At 47.8% G+C, this 13,587-nt stretch overlaps 1 protein-coding gene across 4 annotated transcripts in view; it reads left to right on the plus strand.

Annotated features, from left to right (window-relative positions):
• Window positions 1-13,353, plus strand: part of SCIMP (SLP adaptor and CSK interacting membrane protein) — a 37,139-nt gene extending 23,786 nt beyond the window's left edge. For 3 of the 4 annotated variants that reach the window (XM_084863330.1, XM_084863332.1, XM_084863333.1), the window contains 4 exons: window positions 5,233-5,365; window positions 6,965-7,028; window positions 10,332-10,405; window positions 12,641-13,334. In XM_084863330.1, coding sequence (XP_084719456.1) covers window positions 5,233-5,365; window positions 6,965-7,028; window positions 10,332-10,405; window positions 12,641-12,849 — 480 coding nt within the window. In that variant the 3' untranslated portion in view covers window positions 12,850-13,334. Of the gene's footprint in view, window positions 1-5,232; window positions 5,366-6,964; window positions 7,029-10,331; window positions 10,406-12,640 lie in introns of all 4 variants that reach the window. The other variant, XM_084863331.1, reaches the window with a different exon arrangement.
• The last annotated feature ends 234 nt before the right edge of the window (window positions 13,354-13,587 follow it).

Consider the following 13,587-nt stretch of genomic DNA (forward strand, 5'->3'; position numbering starts at 1 on the left):
TGTTTAAAAGATATTTTTTTGTTTAATTATTTTAATTCTCACCCAAGAATGTGCTTTTATTAACTTTTTAGAAAGAGAGGAAGGGGAAAGGAGAGAGAGAGAAAGAGAGAGAGAGAGAGAGAGAGAGAGAGAGAGAGAGAGAGAGAGAGAGAGAGAGAGATGGAGAGAGAGAGAGAAAGAGAGAGAGAAGAGGAGAGGAGAGGGGAGGAGAGAGAGAGTTGATTGGCTGCTCTACTGCATGGGATGGTATCCAAACAGTCATATAGGCCAGGACTACATTTGTGCATTTGGTTTTTGGTGTGTGTGTGTGTGTGTGTGTGTGTGTGTGTTGTTGTTTTTTTTAATATTTTTTTTTATTGATTTCAGAGAAGAAGGGATAGAAATCAATGATGAGAGAGACTCATTGATCAGCTGCCTCCTGCACGCCTCCTACTGGGGATTGAACCTGCAACCCGGGCATGTGCCCTGACAGGGAATCAAACTGTGACCTCCTGGTTCATAGGCCAACGCTCAACCCCTGAGCCACACTGGCTGGGCCACATTTGTGTGTTCTAAGGCACTGTGCTATGTTTGTGGTGATTTGTTAGAATGGCCCTCAGAAAGGACTTGGTCCTAAATGCTGCTGCCGGGCTCCCGCCTTGTTCCAGTGAGGAGCAGCCTCCCTCAGTGACATCTCAGTTCAACGCTAAACACTTAAGTTACTTTTGATTACTCATTCTATTTTAAACATTTAGTTGTGCTTTTTCTAAAACTTCAGTCCTTGACTCAAAGCTCTCCCCTTGGCCCCAGTGAAGAGAGTCAAGAGGGGGGTGAGGCTGCCCCGGCTCCCTCTGCACCCCTCCCCTGCACTCTCTCCTCTGGGGTCGGATAGAGGAGGAAAGACGGGGGGCCAGCAGTTCTCTCAGGAAATCTCCCGTCAGTGGGCTGTTCCTGCTGAGCTGGTTTGTGGTGTTGAGTGAAGACCCTGGCCCTTGAGCCCCTGGCCCTTGAGAGGTTCCTTGCGGGCCCTAGAGAGACCCAGCGGCATCGCTGAGCTGACTGCCAGCATCCTCTCATACAAGCACGCCTTTGCCCCACGCTGCGGTGGCTCCACCGTCTCATCTCCTCCAGGCCCGCCGTCACGGCTGGGATTCGGCTCGCACACCTTCCAGGGCCTGACCCAATCGCACAGCTATCGCACGCTGCCCCTGGCAGGACTCCTGCCATCGCTCCCAGAACTCCTCTCACCGCTCTGGTGGCACCCTGGCCATGACACTACGCTGGTCGCCCAGAGGACACCCTACTGGGAATGGGATGTGCTACACACACACACACACACACACACACACACACACACACCCTCCTCGGCTGCACTCTCTCCAGAAAGACAAGTTCTGCTGACGGACACCTCCCAGGGGTCCACGGGGAAGGTGACTGTTTCTCTGGTCTGAGAATCCAGATTCTAAGAACTTGGGGGGCTTATTCTCAATGTGGGCCTCCGTCATTCCCGGGAATCCCTTGGCTCCTCACACCACATATCAGCACCACGGGGATGCTCCTCTCACAGTAAAATACCCTGAATCCCGTTTGGCTTTTCGTCGATCCCTTGGGAGCATCCTGACTAAGGTCAACAGAGGAAGGCTCTGTAGCACAGAAAGCATCTGCCCTCCTCCCCGCCCGGGGGACCTTGGGCAGCCGCGTCGCCTCCGTGTCAGCTCTCGTGCGGTGGAAAGGAGAGCGGAGGCGAGGCTGGGGTGAGGGGAGAGGTGGGAAAGCAGTGTGGACGGCTGGGTGCCCTGAACACACTCGAAGCATCTGATGGAAAAATCAAATCCACATGCTCTGTCAGAACAAAACTGCGAAGCGGTCTGTAGTTTCACTTTCTGACGTGATTTCTTTGAACTTAAAATCTGAGCTGTGGCTTTTCATGGAAGTTGCACTGTGTGGTTGTTTGGCTCGTTTTTCCGTTTTATCAAACTCAATGCTTTGAAACATCACGTAACCCAGACGGTTTTTTAGAGTCACAGCCCCCTGTCTTCCCACTTTCCTCCTGCCGCCCGGTCAGGCTCCTCAGATGCACAGGCTTTGAACTCCTGTGTCCCGGCATTTACTTCTGGTGCTCTAGAGAGATGTTCGTGCTGCTTTGTGGAGAAATCCTCAAAAGTAAGACAAAGAGACAAAGAGAACAAAATAGGAGAGGAAAATTAGACAAAGAGACTCGCATTTGAATTTGTGAAAAGAGAAGGAAAAAAGGGAGAGAAGAAATCCTATTTATCTGTCTATCCACTTGCCTATCTGTCTATCAGGTTCCCCCAGAGTTAAGAAGGTAAGATTCCAAAAAATAGTGATAATAAATTTTTTTTCAAGTAAGAAATAAAAGACTTCTTTTTTTTAAAGTGAGATTCTAATTTAGATTTGTTGAACAAAGAGGCCGTGCTCTGATACGTGGCAGCATCTTCTTCTTAAAAAAAAATAAAAAAAATAAAAAAAATATTGATTTGAGAGAGAGAGAGAGAGAAATAGAGAGAAACATCAATGAGAGAGAAACATGGATCAGCTGCCTCCTGCAGCACCTGGGCATGTGCTTTGACTGGGCATTGAGCCCTGGCAACCTCTTGGTTCATGAGACAACACTCAACCAACTGAGCTTCACTGGCCAGGCACATGGTAGCTTCTTATGTCCAGTGCCCTCTGGCCTCATTGAGCCCTGAAAAACCCACGTTCACAGCTCCACTCAACGTCAAGTTCCTAGTCTCCATGGCTTCTTTCCCCCTTTGCTCTTCTTCCTCTGTTACTTTGTGTGTCCTGAAGGGTGGTCTGGTGCCTGCCTGGCGGACGAGCTATCCCTGCTCTCTGGTCGTTGCCCCTTTGCTGTCCTAAGAGTAAATCCCCAGCACCTTTACCAACGTGGACAAATGACAAAAACAATGTTGAGCAAAAAAAGGAAGCCACAGAATGATGAGTATAGCACAGTGCTGGTTATGCATGGCCGGTTTTGCCACACATAAGTTTATTAATAGGCAAAGAGCACTATATCTGATTAAGCCAAACCTCCACTAAGGAAACAAAACAAAATTTGGAACTGAAAATCTAAATTGTAGTGTAACAACTTCATAGATGACCACACTGTGCCAGTAACGCCCATTTTTAAATAGCAGCCGAGTCAGAAGGTCCTCGTGGTGAGAATGGCTTCCTCTGCCCCCCGCCTGGGTCCCTGCTGACATTGTTAATATTACTCCAAAGCATGAATCAGGCCCTAGCTGGTTTGGCTCAGTGGATAGAGCGTTGGCCTGTGGACTGAAGGGTCCCGGGTTCGATTCCGGTCAAGGGCACATGCCCGGGTTGTGGGCTCAATCCCCAGGAGGGGATGTGCAGGAAGTAGCTGATTAATGATCCTCTCTCATTGTTTTTTTTGTTTGTTTGTTTTTTTGTTTGTGTGTTGTTTTTTTTAATAGTTTATTGATTTTGTACAGAGAGGAAGGGAGAGAGATAGAGACTTAGAAACATCAATGAGAGAGAGTCATGGATCAGCTGCCTCTTGCACACCCCCTAATGAAGATACGCCCGCAACCAAGGTACATGCCCTTGACCGGAATTGAACCCGGGACCTTTCAGTCCCCAAGCCGACTCTCTATCCATTGAGCCAAACCGTTTTTGGCTCCTCTCTCATTGTTGATGCTTCTCTCTCTCTCTCTCTCTCTCTCTCTCTCTCTCTCTCTCTCTCTCTCTCTCTCTCCCTTTCTCTCTAAAATGAATGAATCAGAAATAGTGCTACACAGCCCCCCTGGTGAGCTTCCATTGGCTAGATGGTGACAAGGAAGCTGATTCTCACATAACCAGGATATTCCAGGATCTCTCCCAGGCCTCGGGGATCATTTCTAGCTTAATATCCAAATGAACTGTCGGGGTGCCCATTCCATGGGAGAGGGAGCCCAGCCCCTCCCCAGGGTCTCCCTGAATTCCTGAAGGCCACTCCCACATCCGTCCTGCAGCCTGCTCCCACTGTCCCTTGGGGCCCACAGCCACCATTCCCTCTGCTTGCCCCTGTGCCACCCCTGGCTTGGAAACCCGCTGCACACATGTCATTTTTCTCCAGGTCCTGTTCATACAAGCCCCGGTTGTGCAATTCAACGGAAGATTTTATTACAAACCTTCTGTTTGGGAACAGAAGAGTACAACCATTTCAGAGTGGATATTAGACAGAATGGTCCCACAGAGGCACTGGTCACTTTCCATTGGAGAACTCCCCCCCCCCCCCCTCCGGCCGCAACCCTACCCGTTTAAAGAAAAACTCCCAAGATTCTCTCTCCATGTTGTGAATTAAGCCCATATTACCTGTTTGATATAAAAACAGCTGCATGGTGGGGGAGGTAAGAGGGGAGAGGTAATCAACCAAAGACCTTGTATGTGTGTATATATAACCCATGGACACGGGCATATGGTGCTGAAGGCCTTGGGCAGGGGGCCTGGAGGGAGTTAATGGGGGCAAAGGGGGACACACGTAATACTTAAAACAGTAAAGATTAAAAAAAAAAAAAAGGACACAAATTTTTTTAAAAAAAATAGGAAAAAGAAACCTGCGTGGGAGACATCTATAATACTGTAGACAACAAAATAAAAATTTTTATTTTTATTTTTAAAAAATATATTTTATTGATTTTTTTTTTTTTTTTACAGAGAGGAAGGGAGAGGGATAGAGAGCTAAAAACATCGATGAGAGAGAAACATCGACCAGCCGCCTCCTGAACACCCCCCACTGGGGATGTGCCTACAACCAATGCACATGCCCTTGACTGGAATCGAACCTGGGACCCTTCAGTCCGCAGATAGATGCTTTATCCATTGAGCCAAACCAGTTTTGGCAAAATAAAAAAATTTTAAAACTGCTGTCCGTTATTTCTTTACATGGCATTTCCCCCTCCTATTGCATGTTTGATGATATATTAAAAAAAAATAAAAAATCAGTGATTGCATCTTTCATTTCTAGAGTGCCAAGTCAGTCCTAATCTTATTCTAACCCTCCCAAACCCCCTGGGAAGTCACAGGCCGCATCCCTCCCACATTGCGGACCAGGCCACCGAGGCTCACAGGTCACATGACTTGCCTGCGGTCCCCAGCTGCTAATCGGCAGGGCTTGACTGTGAGCCGGTGCCCGCCTGATCCCTAAGCAGATGTGTCCTCACCAACGTGGCCGGTAACTGCCCCCACCGCCCCAGCATGCCTTCCACTCATGCCTCATTCCTCCATCTCCAGTCTCCTCAGGAACCCACGGCCATGGATTGGTGGAGGGACAATTTCTGGATCATCTTAGCGGTGGCCATCATCGTCGTCTCTGTGGTCCTGGGCCTCATCATGTTCTGTGTCTGCAGGCGGCTGCTCAGACAAGGTAACGGCCGACTCACCTGGGCAGGTGGAGGGGTGCTCAGAAGTGCATTCGGGCTCCTTTAAGAGCAAGATTAGTTCCAGGCCTGTATGGGCTGAACTTTGGATGAAGCGTGGTGCATTCTGGGTTACAGCTTAAGCCCTGCCACTAACGTGTCTCCTTTGGCCTCAGTTTCCCCATCTGCATAGTGAAGGGAGGGAGGTTAACTAAAGGCCAAGGACCCTTCCAGCCCGAAGGGCTTGGGTGAGGGCGGACCTGTTTGGAGCCTCACCGTGCTCCAGGGCTTTCTCTCTTCACTGAGCTGCTGAGCACAGCACCTCGTCTCTGAGACAGGAAGCAGAGCACCGGTCTGTATAGAGTCAAAACCGCCTCGATTCCAAACCCATCGCGCTGTACATCTTCAGTGTGTATAGTTTTCCATACATCGACCATCTCGCAACGCGTGGTTTTTTAAAAAACGGTCTTGAGGCAAGAAATATAGACTCGATTTATGATCAACTGGTTTGTCTCCCATGATTGCCTCCTCTAAGATCATACTCTGAATTCTGGTGTTACCCACCTTGGCCAGAGGTGCCAGGCCTCAGAATTCTGCTTACCCCAGTGCCTGAATGTGAGGGCCACACAAGAAGTGAAATCTGGTTGTCAGTCTTTTAATCTCTTTCTATGTATTTCCTTTTTTATTATTAATCAGAGAGAGGAAGGGAGAGGGAGAGAGAGATAGAAACATCAATGACGAGAGTTAATCATTGATCAGCTGCCTCCTGCACTAGGGATCGAGCCCACAACCTGGGCATATGCCCTGATTGGGAATCGAACCATGACCTCCTGGTTCACAGGTCTATGCTCAGCCGCAGAGCCACACCGGCAGGGCCTCTGAACCTCCTTTTAGAGATGAGGATATTAAGATTCCGCAGGAGGTGAAGCCTTGGTTGACGCCTCAGAGGGGTTGGTGGTAGCGTTGGGAGCAGAACTCAGGCCCACGGAGCTCCCTATTTAATATTCTTTTCTCTCTACCCCTTCATGGTAATTAGTTATTTTATTTTATTTTCTTAAGTAATTAGTCTTATTAATGCAAAATATGTATTCCTCTACTCATTTGCCTTCTTAAAATGTCTCATTCTCAGGTACAGACCAAAGTATATGCCTGAACAAAAACTTTTACCTCTTCTCTTATCTCATCCCACTTTTATTCACAAGCAGTCTGCAATCAATAACTGAGATGCCCAGCGTGTCACCAATGGCAGACTGCTTTTCCCATTCTTTGTGTCATTTCCTCCCAACTGCACTTTCACTTACTCATTTGACCTGTATTTCTGAATGCCGACTGTGTGCCAGGCGCAGTGCCAGGCAACGAGTAAATAAACACAGCCCACGTGCTCGCGCCCTCATCGCATTAGCTCAGCCAGCCCGGGTCACAGTCCAGCTCTACCGATTTGGGGCTCTGTGTCCCTAAATCTGTTTCTTCTTGGTGGTTCTTCCAAATGCCCCGAACCAGCCTGGCTTCTGAGGATTTTTAAACTCTAAAATCACAACTTTTGCTAATTCTTCTTAAGTGAATGATGTTGTTTTTGTTTTGTTTTGTTTTGTTTTGTTTTTCCTTAGGAGGGAAACTGAACATTGCTAGACCCTTGAATCAAAGGCATGACGATGAAGAAATGACGTATGAGTAAGTGGGGGGATGCTTCTGCTTTTCACGTCTGAGAGCCGCCTGCTCACTTCCACTCGGGGCCTACGCTGCTGTGCGAGGGCTGACGTCTGCTTTTCCTCTGCAGCCAGAGAAATGTCATGTCTGTCGAGTCTCCCCACTTTAAGGGGAGATGTCTCAGGGCTTTGGGGGTGCAGGGCACCATCTGTCTCTCTCTGCTCCCCAACTCCTCCCTCATGTCATCTATTTTCTTTTATATACATTGATTTCAGAGAGGGAGGGAGGGAGGGAAGGGGAGAGAGAGAGAGAGAGAGAGAGAGAGAGAGAGAGAGAGAGAGAGAGAGAGATGGAAACATCAATGATGAGAGAGAAACATCAATGATGAGAGAGAAACATCAATGATGAGAGAGAAACATACCTCCCACATGCACCCCTTCTGGGGATCGAGCCTGCAACCCCTGCATGTGCCCTTGACTGGAATTGAACCCAGGACCTTTCAGTCTCCAGGCTGATGCTCTATTCATTGAGCCAAATCAGCTAGGGCTGTAATCTACTTTGTTAGAGGTCATAGGTCAGGTTCTGGGCACTGGGTCCCCCATTCAGGGTGAGTTCTGCCCTTCTTTTTTAAGTGGATTACAAATATGATCCTCTAAAAGCTATTGCGCTGAACAAAAACCAACTTCACTTTTGTATTTTGTAATATCTTTGGAGCTTTAAAATTGCTATCTATGGTGGGGTCCCCCAGATCACCCTTAGGCTGGAGGATTCTCTAGGAGGACTTACAGGACCCAGAAAAGGTGTTATTGCTACGGTATGGGCTATGACAGCGAGAGGACACAGAGTCAAACCAGCAAAGGAAGCCCTGGCCCTGGCCGTGGCTCAGTTGGTTAGAGCCGTGGTCGGCAAGCTGGGGTTTGCGAGGAAATATGCAGCTCTTTGGCCCCTTGAGTGTGGTTCTTCCACAGAATACCACGGCCTGGGTGAGTCTACTTTGAAGAAGTGGCATTAGAAGAAGTTTAAGTTTAAAAAATTTGGCTCTCAAAAGAAATTTCAGTCGTACTGTTGACATTTGGCTCTGTTGACTAATGAGTTTGCCGACCACTGGGTTAGAGCATTGCCTCTACACCAAAAGTTTATGGGTTTGATTCCCGGTCAAGACACATACCGAGGCTGTGGGTTCAATCCCCAGTCTGATGCATACGGAAGGTAACTGATGGATGTTTCTTTCACATTGTTGTTTCTCTCTCTCTCTCCCTCTCCTTTCTTCTCTCTCTAAAAATAAAAAATTAAAATTAAAAAAAAAACATATCCTCAGGTGAGGGCCAAAAAGTCCACCCCCCTCAACAACAACAACAACAACAACAACAACAACAACAAAACAAAAAAACAGTAAAAGGAAAAGGGCACATAGAGTGGAGTCCAGGGGAGGCCAGGCACCAGCCGCCAGTTCCCCTCCCGGTGAAATCCCATGGGCAGTGCTGCAGCCTCCCAGCAATGCACTGTGGCAGCCTGTGCGAAGCCGGGCCACCAGGGAAGCTCCCCTGAGCCTGGATTTCTGGGTTTTATTGGGCATCAGTCACATAGGCATGGAGCGCCCCATTACTACTTTATCTCCTCAGCCTTCGGCCCCTTCTAAAGCCAAACTGATACAGCGTGACCCGAGGCCCTTGACAAACACTAGCAGGCGGGAGTCCCCCATTAGCATAGACTATCTGGCTGGCCCAAGGCTGCAAGTACACAAAGCCACTCTTATCAAGCAGACTATCGCGGGAGCTTAGAGGTTATCTCCCAGGAGCTGGTCCAGGGCCAGTCCTTCCTTTGGAATGTACACACCGTCTGAAACGAAATCTAGGCTCTACTGAAAGGAATTTTGCTGGGGCTCAAGGGGTCCAGACAATAGCAGGCCTCTTCCCCCACCGGTTCTGATCCGTGAGGAGTAAGACCACCGTGTCATGCAGTTAGGTAGCCAACATGTTGCCTTTACTGAGGACAAAACCGGCATGGCAGACTGGGGCGCTTCTCCGTGTATAAGTGCCTTTTCTCATTCAAAACGAGGAGACCCTGCTCAGCGCACAGGCAGCTGGGCAGCACCTCAGGTCCCCTCTCCACACACACCCCCACCCCCCCCACCCCCAGGGCCACCTTTTCTCTGAATGGCCAAGACCAGAGCAGAATACGTGCTTTCTGCATTCAGGCCTGCTCCAGGGGAGAATGTGGGAGCAGCTGGGCTTTCCCCACATTTAGGAGTCAGGCACATCCCCTCCTCTCCTAGGAAGAGCCATGAGGGGTGCAGAAAAGGCCACTGAGGGAGCTCTTGCCATGTGTCCCTTCCCCCACTCCATCGGCAGCCTAACCTCAGAGGAGACCAAAACTTCCTCAGAAGAATCTAGGACCACCTTGACAATCAGAGTACAGAGAGAGGAACGGGGTCTAGGTTGGAGTCTACCTTTTTGTTGAAACTTCTTAGCGCAATACGAATACAGGAAATGGCACACAGTCAGAGTACAACTCAATACAGTTCCAAAAACCGAACAGACCCAGGTAGCTGGCACCTGGATTTTTTTTTTAAAAAGTTGCCGGCACCTCAACATCTTATATTCCCTTTTAGCCATTCTGCCGCCAGGGTAACCACTATCTGAAATAGGATAGGTTAGTTCTTTCTTGTTTGTAGGCTTTCTATAAATGGCGTTGCACAGTGTGTGTTATTTGGTGTTTGGCTTCATTTGCTCAGCATTTTGTGAGACTCACTGTGTGTGGTTACAGATTGCTCATTCGCACTGCTATAGAGCATTCCACTATGAGAGGGTACCCCTGTGCATAGATCCATTCTACCTCTGATGGGCATTTGGGGAGTGTCCAGTTTGGGACGTTATGATTAGTTATGAACATTAGCTGTTATGAACATTCAGATGAGGACATGCAAGCATTTCAGTAGGGTGTATATCCAGTAGTGGCGTTGCTGTCACATGATGCATGTCCCATTAGCTTTAGGAGTACATCCATGTTGCGAATCAAAACAGAGCTGGTGCTTACCCCCGCTCTTCGCCAGCTCAGGGGAGCCCAGGACGGGGCACTCCATGCTCTAAGTTACAGTACTTCAACGCCCTTCCCTCAAACCCAGCTGCTTGCAGGGCTACGGGAAGTGGTTTCTTTAGGGTGCCGGCTACAAATGGGGTGTAAGATCCAGAAAGGGCAGGTAATACTTCCAGGTTTCAGGGACCGAGACTTGAATGCTCAACCCTGTCCACTTACCTGGACATTTCAGTCCACGGACAGCAGGCATGGGTTAAAACCAAACACCAACCCCTCTTTCTTTCTCCCCAGGAATGTTATCGATCAATCACCAGGTCAGCTGCCCCCTCTGCCACCCAGGGGTTTGCCTTCTCAACACGATGCCTGTAAGTATATTTTGCTGATAACAGTCCCATTCAGGGGAGGGTAACAAATGTATCCAGGTGTTTGAGTTGGCTCAGGCTGCCCATAACAATATACTATAGGCAAAGTCCCTTAGACCCGTGGTCGGCAAACTGCGGCTCGCGAGCCACATGCGGCTCTTTGGCCCCTTGAGTGTGACTCTTCCACAAAATACCACGGCCTGGGCGAGTCTATTTTGAAGAAGTGGCATTAGAAGAAGTTTAAGTTTAAAAAATTTGACTCTCAAAAGAAATTTCAATCGTTGTACTGTTGATATTTGGCTCTGTGGACTCATGAGTTTGCCGACCACTGCCTTAGATCATAGGAACTTATTTTCTCCCAGTCTCAGAGGCTAGAAATCCAAGATCATGGGGCCGGCTGATTTGGTTTCTGGTGAGGACTGTCTTCCGGCTTGCAGATGGCTGCCTTCTCTATGGCTGCCTTCTTGCTGTGTCCTCACAGGATGGGGAGGGCTCTCTGCCGTCTCTTTTGATAAGGGCACTAATCCTGGTGGACCAGGGCTGCAGCCTTATGACCTCACATAACATTAATTATTTCCCTACAAGCCCCATCTCTCAGTACAGCCTCACTGGGCTGTACTGGAGTCTACCTTTTTGTTGAAATTTCTTAGCGCAACACACAAATGTTGTGGGACATGAGCCCCCAGCCTAGGATTTGCAGATGGCAGCAACCTGTTTAAAAGAGATGAATAAGCCGGGACCGGTTTTGCTCAGTGGATAGAGCGTCGGGTTGGGGACTGAAGGGTCCCAGGTTCGATTCTGGTCAAGGGCATGTACCTTGGTTGCGGGCATATCCCCGGTAGGGGGTGTGCAAGAGGCAGCTGATCGATGACTCTCTCTCATCGATGTTTCTAACTCTCTATCTCTCTCCCTTCCTCTCTGTATAAAATCAATAAAAAATATATATATTTAAAAAAAAAAAAGAGATGAATAAGTGTAAAAGGGTTAGACTAAGTATCCAGGCTCACAAAATTCAACTTATACATTCACATTCAAATCCCAGCTCAGATCATGAGTGAACAGAATCATGGGGCTGTCGCTGGGCCTCTCACCCTTCTCTCAGAAAAACTGCCAGGTTTCCTTGACTGGAATGTTGTTCCTTGAGTCTTTCATGCAGCTGGCCTTGCCTCATCCTTCAAGGGTCATCTCCCAGGCACCACCTCAAAGAAGCCATTCCTAATCTCCCTATCTAGAGCAATCCTGCTAATGTTCTTTATGAAACCAAAGTGTCTTATGTCTCCTAGGATGAGTCTGGAGCTTAGTAGATAATGAATAAATAATGTTGTACTTGGATGGATAGATAATAATATTAGCCAACATTGATTTGGCATGCACTGCATATCGGGCCCTGTGCTAGGCCCTTTGTAGGCATCATCTCACTTAATCTTCTCAACAACTCTAGGAGGCAGATATATTATTATTATCCTCTGATAGGTGAGGACACTTGGACACAGAGACGTTAAGTGACTCCTTCAGGGTCACACTGCTGGAGCTTGGACATGAACTTGGATCTGTCTACATGAACTCAGATCTGTCTAATTGCAGAGCTCTACAGAAAGAGAAATGGTGGCAGTTTTCCTGGTTCTCTGAGGAAAAGATGAGACTGTGGTCCAGGCAGTCCCTGCTCCCATGAACAGTGGAGCTGAGCTGTTTTGTCATCCTTCCTGGAGCCGCTTTGGTCCTTTTGCTATGTGCCCAGGCTGCACTGAGTTAACCTTTCGAAACACCATTGTTCCCTTTTCCTTGCATGATTGCTAATTGCTGGACTTTTAGGAGTCCAGTGAGAGTCATACATGAGCAATTGGCAATCACTTAAGAAAACAGTGCCAGTCATTGTGAGGGATGTGCCAAGAAGGAAATGTGGTTCGAATCGCTTCCTTATGAGAATCAGGATCTGTAGACACAGGCCTACTCACTTGGTTGGTTGCTAGTCAAAGGTTCTGTCTCATGGCTCCCACTGCAGTGCAGTCTTAGGCAGAGGGACGTGGCCGTCAAGATGTCTGACCAATATTTGCCATTTATTCACTTGGGTGATCCTGAGACCGTGTCATGTCAGTGCTTCAGCTTTCTTTGTAAAATGGGGATCTGGTCCTCCAAGAGATGGAAAGACTACCCATGAAAACCAATGCTAAGCCACTTGGTCAAAAATACACACACGCACAAGAGCTTTGCATCTAAGGGCCTCTGTGTGTATTCTAGCCCCACAGGAAACCCCGAGTCAGCCACCGCCGACATACTCATTGGTAAATAAAGATAGAAATGTGAAGACGGTTTCCATCCCGAGCTACATCGAGCCTGACGGTGACTATGATGATGTTGAAATGCCTGCAGCTACGGACAGCCGTCATTTTGAAACAACCGTTTCTTCTTTTTGGCAAGCTGAAAAGAGTTCACACAGCTTATTTTAAGACCATCAGGAATGGCTGAACTTCCACGTGTCCGGTCCCAGAAGCAGTGGTAACGTTGTACAGCTCTGTAAGACACACACTCTCTGAACCCTAGCGATGAGCGATCAAATGACTGCAGCCAGGGAAGGATGCGGCTGCTCAGCCCTGGAGACCGAGCCAGGCCCTGAGCTTCTTGTTGAGTGAGTGTCCGCAGGAAGGACTGCTGGGCTTCATGGCTCCCACGGGGGAAAGCCGCTCTGTTCTCGGCCCCCTTCCCTCTATCCTTCCCTCCTTTGTATGGGTCTAAGATAAGGTGAGCATATTTTAACATTGGTAAAGCGAGACACCATTGACGGGGGGAGAGGAAGGGAGGTCTTGATTAAAAATTTGGTCTATATGAAGCAACAAAAATTTTCATAGAACGCAAAAATAGTATTGTAATATATATTTTTAAATGTCATCATAGGTACAATTTACAAATATAAAAAATAAAAAAAATTATGTATAGTATTATTTTATTCTTTGGAATATTTCTCATTTGAGTAAATTCTTACAACTGATCAACAATGCGAACTTTGATAAGCAGTTCTTGATAATCAGTTCTCAACAATTATTTGTTATTATTAAAGTTTAACATTATAAAATTAACAAAAATAAAATAAAACTCATATCCTGGCTAAATAGCCACCTGGCCGCTGAAAACCGTATATTCCTTTCCCATTCTCCCGCCGTTCCCTAGCTTGTCGTGCATTCTTTCCA

This window comes from Pipistrellus hanaki, assembly GCF_964339955.1.
Source record: "Pipistrellus hanaki genome assembly, chromosome: 16".
Classification (NCBI taxonomy): Eukaryota; Metazoa; Chordata; class Mammalia; order Chiroptera; family Vespertilionidae; genus Pipistrellus; species Pipistrellus hanaki.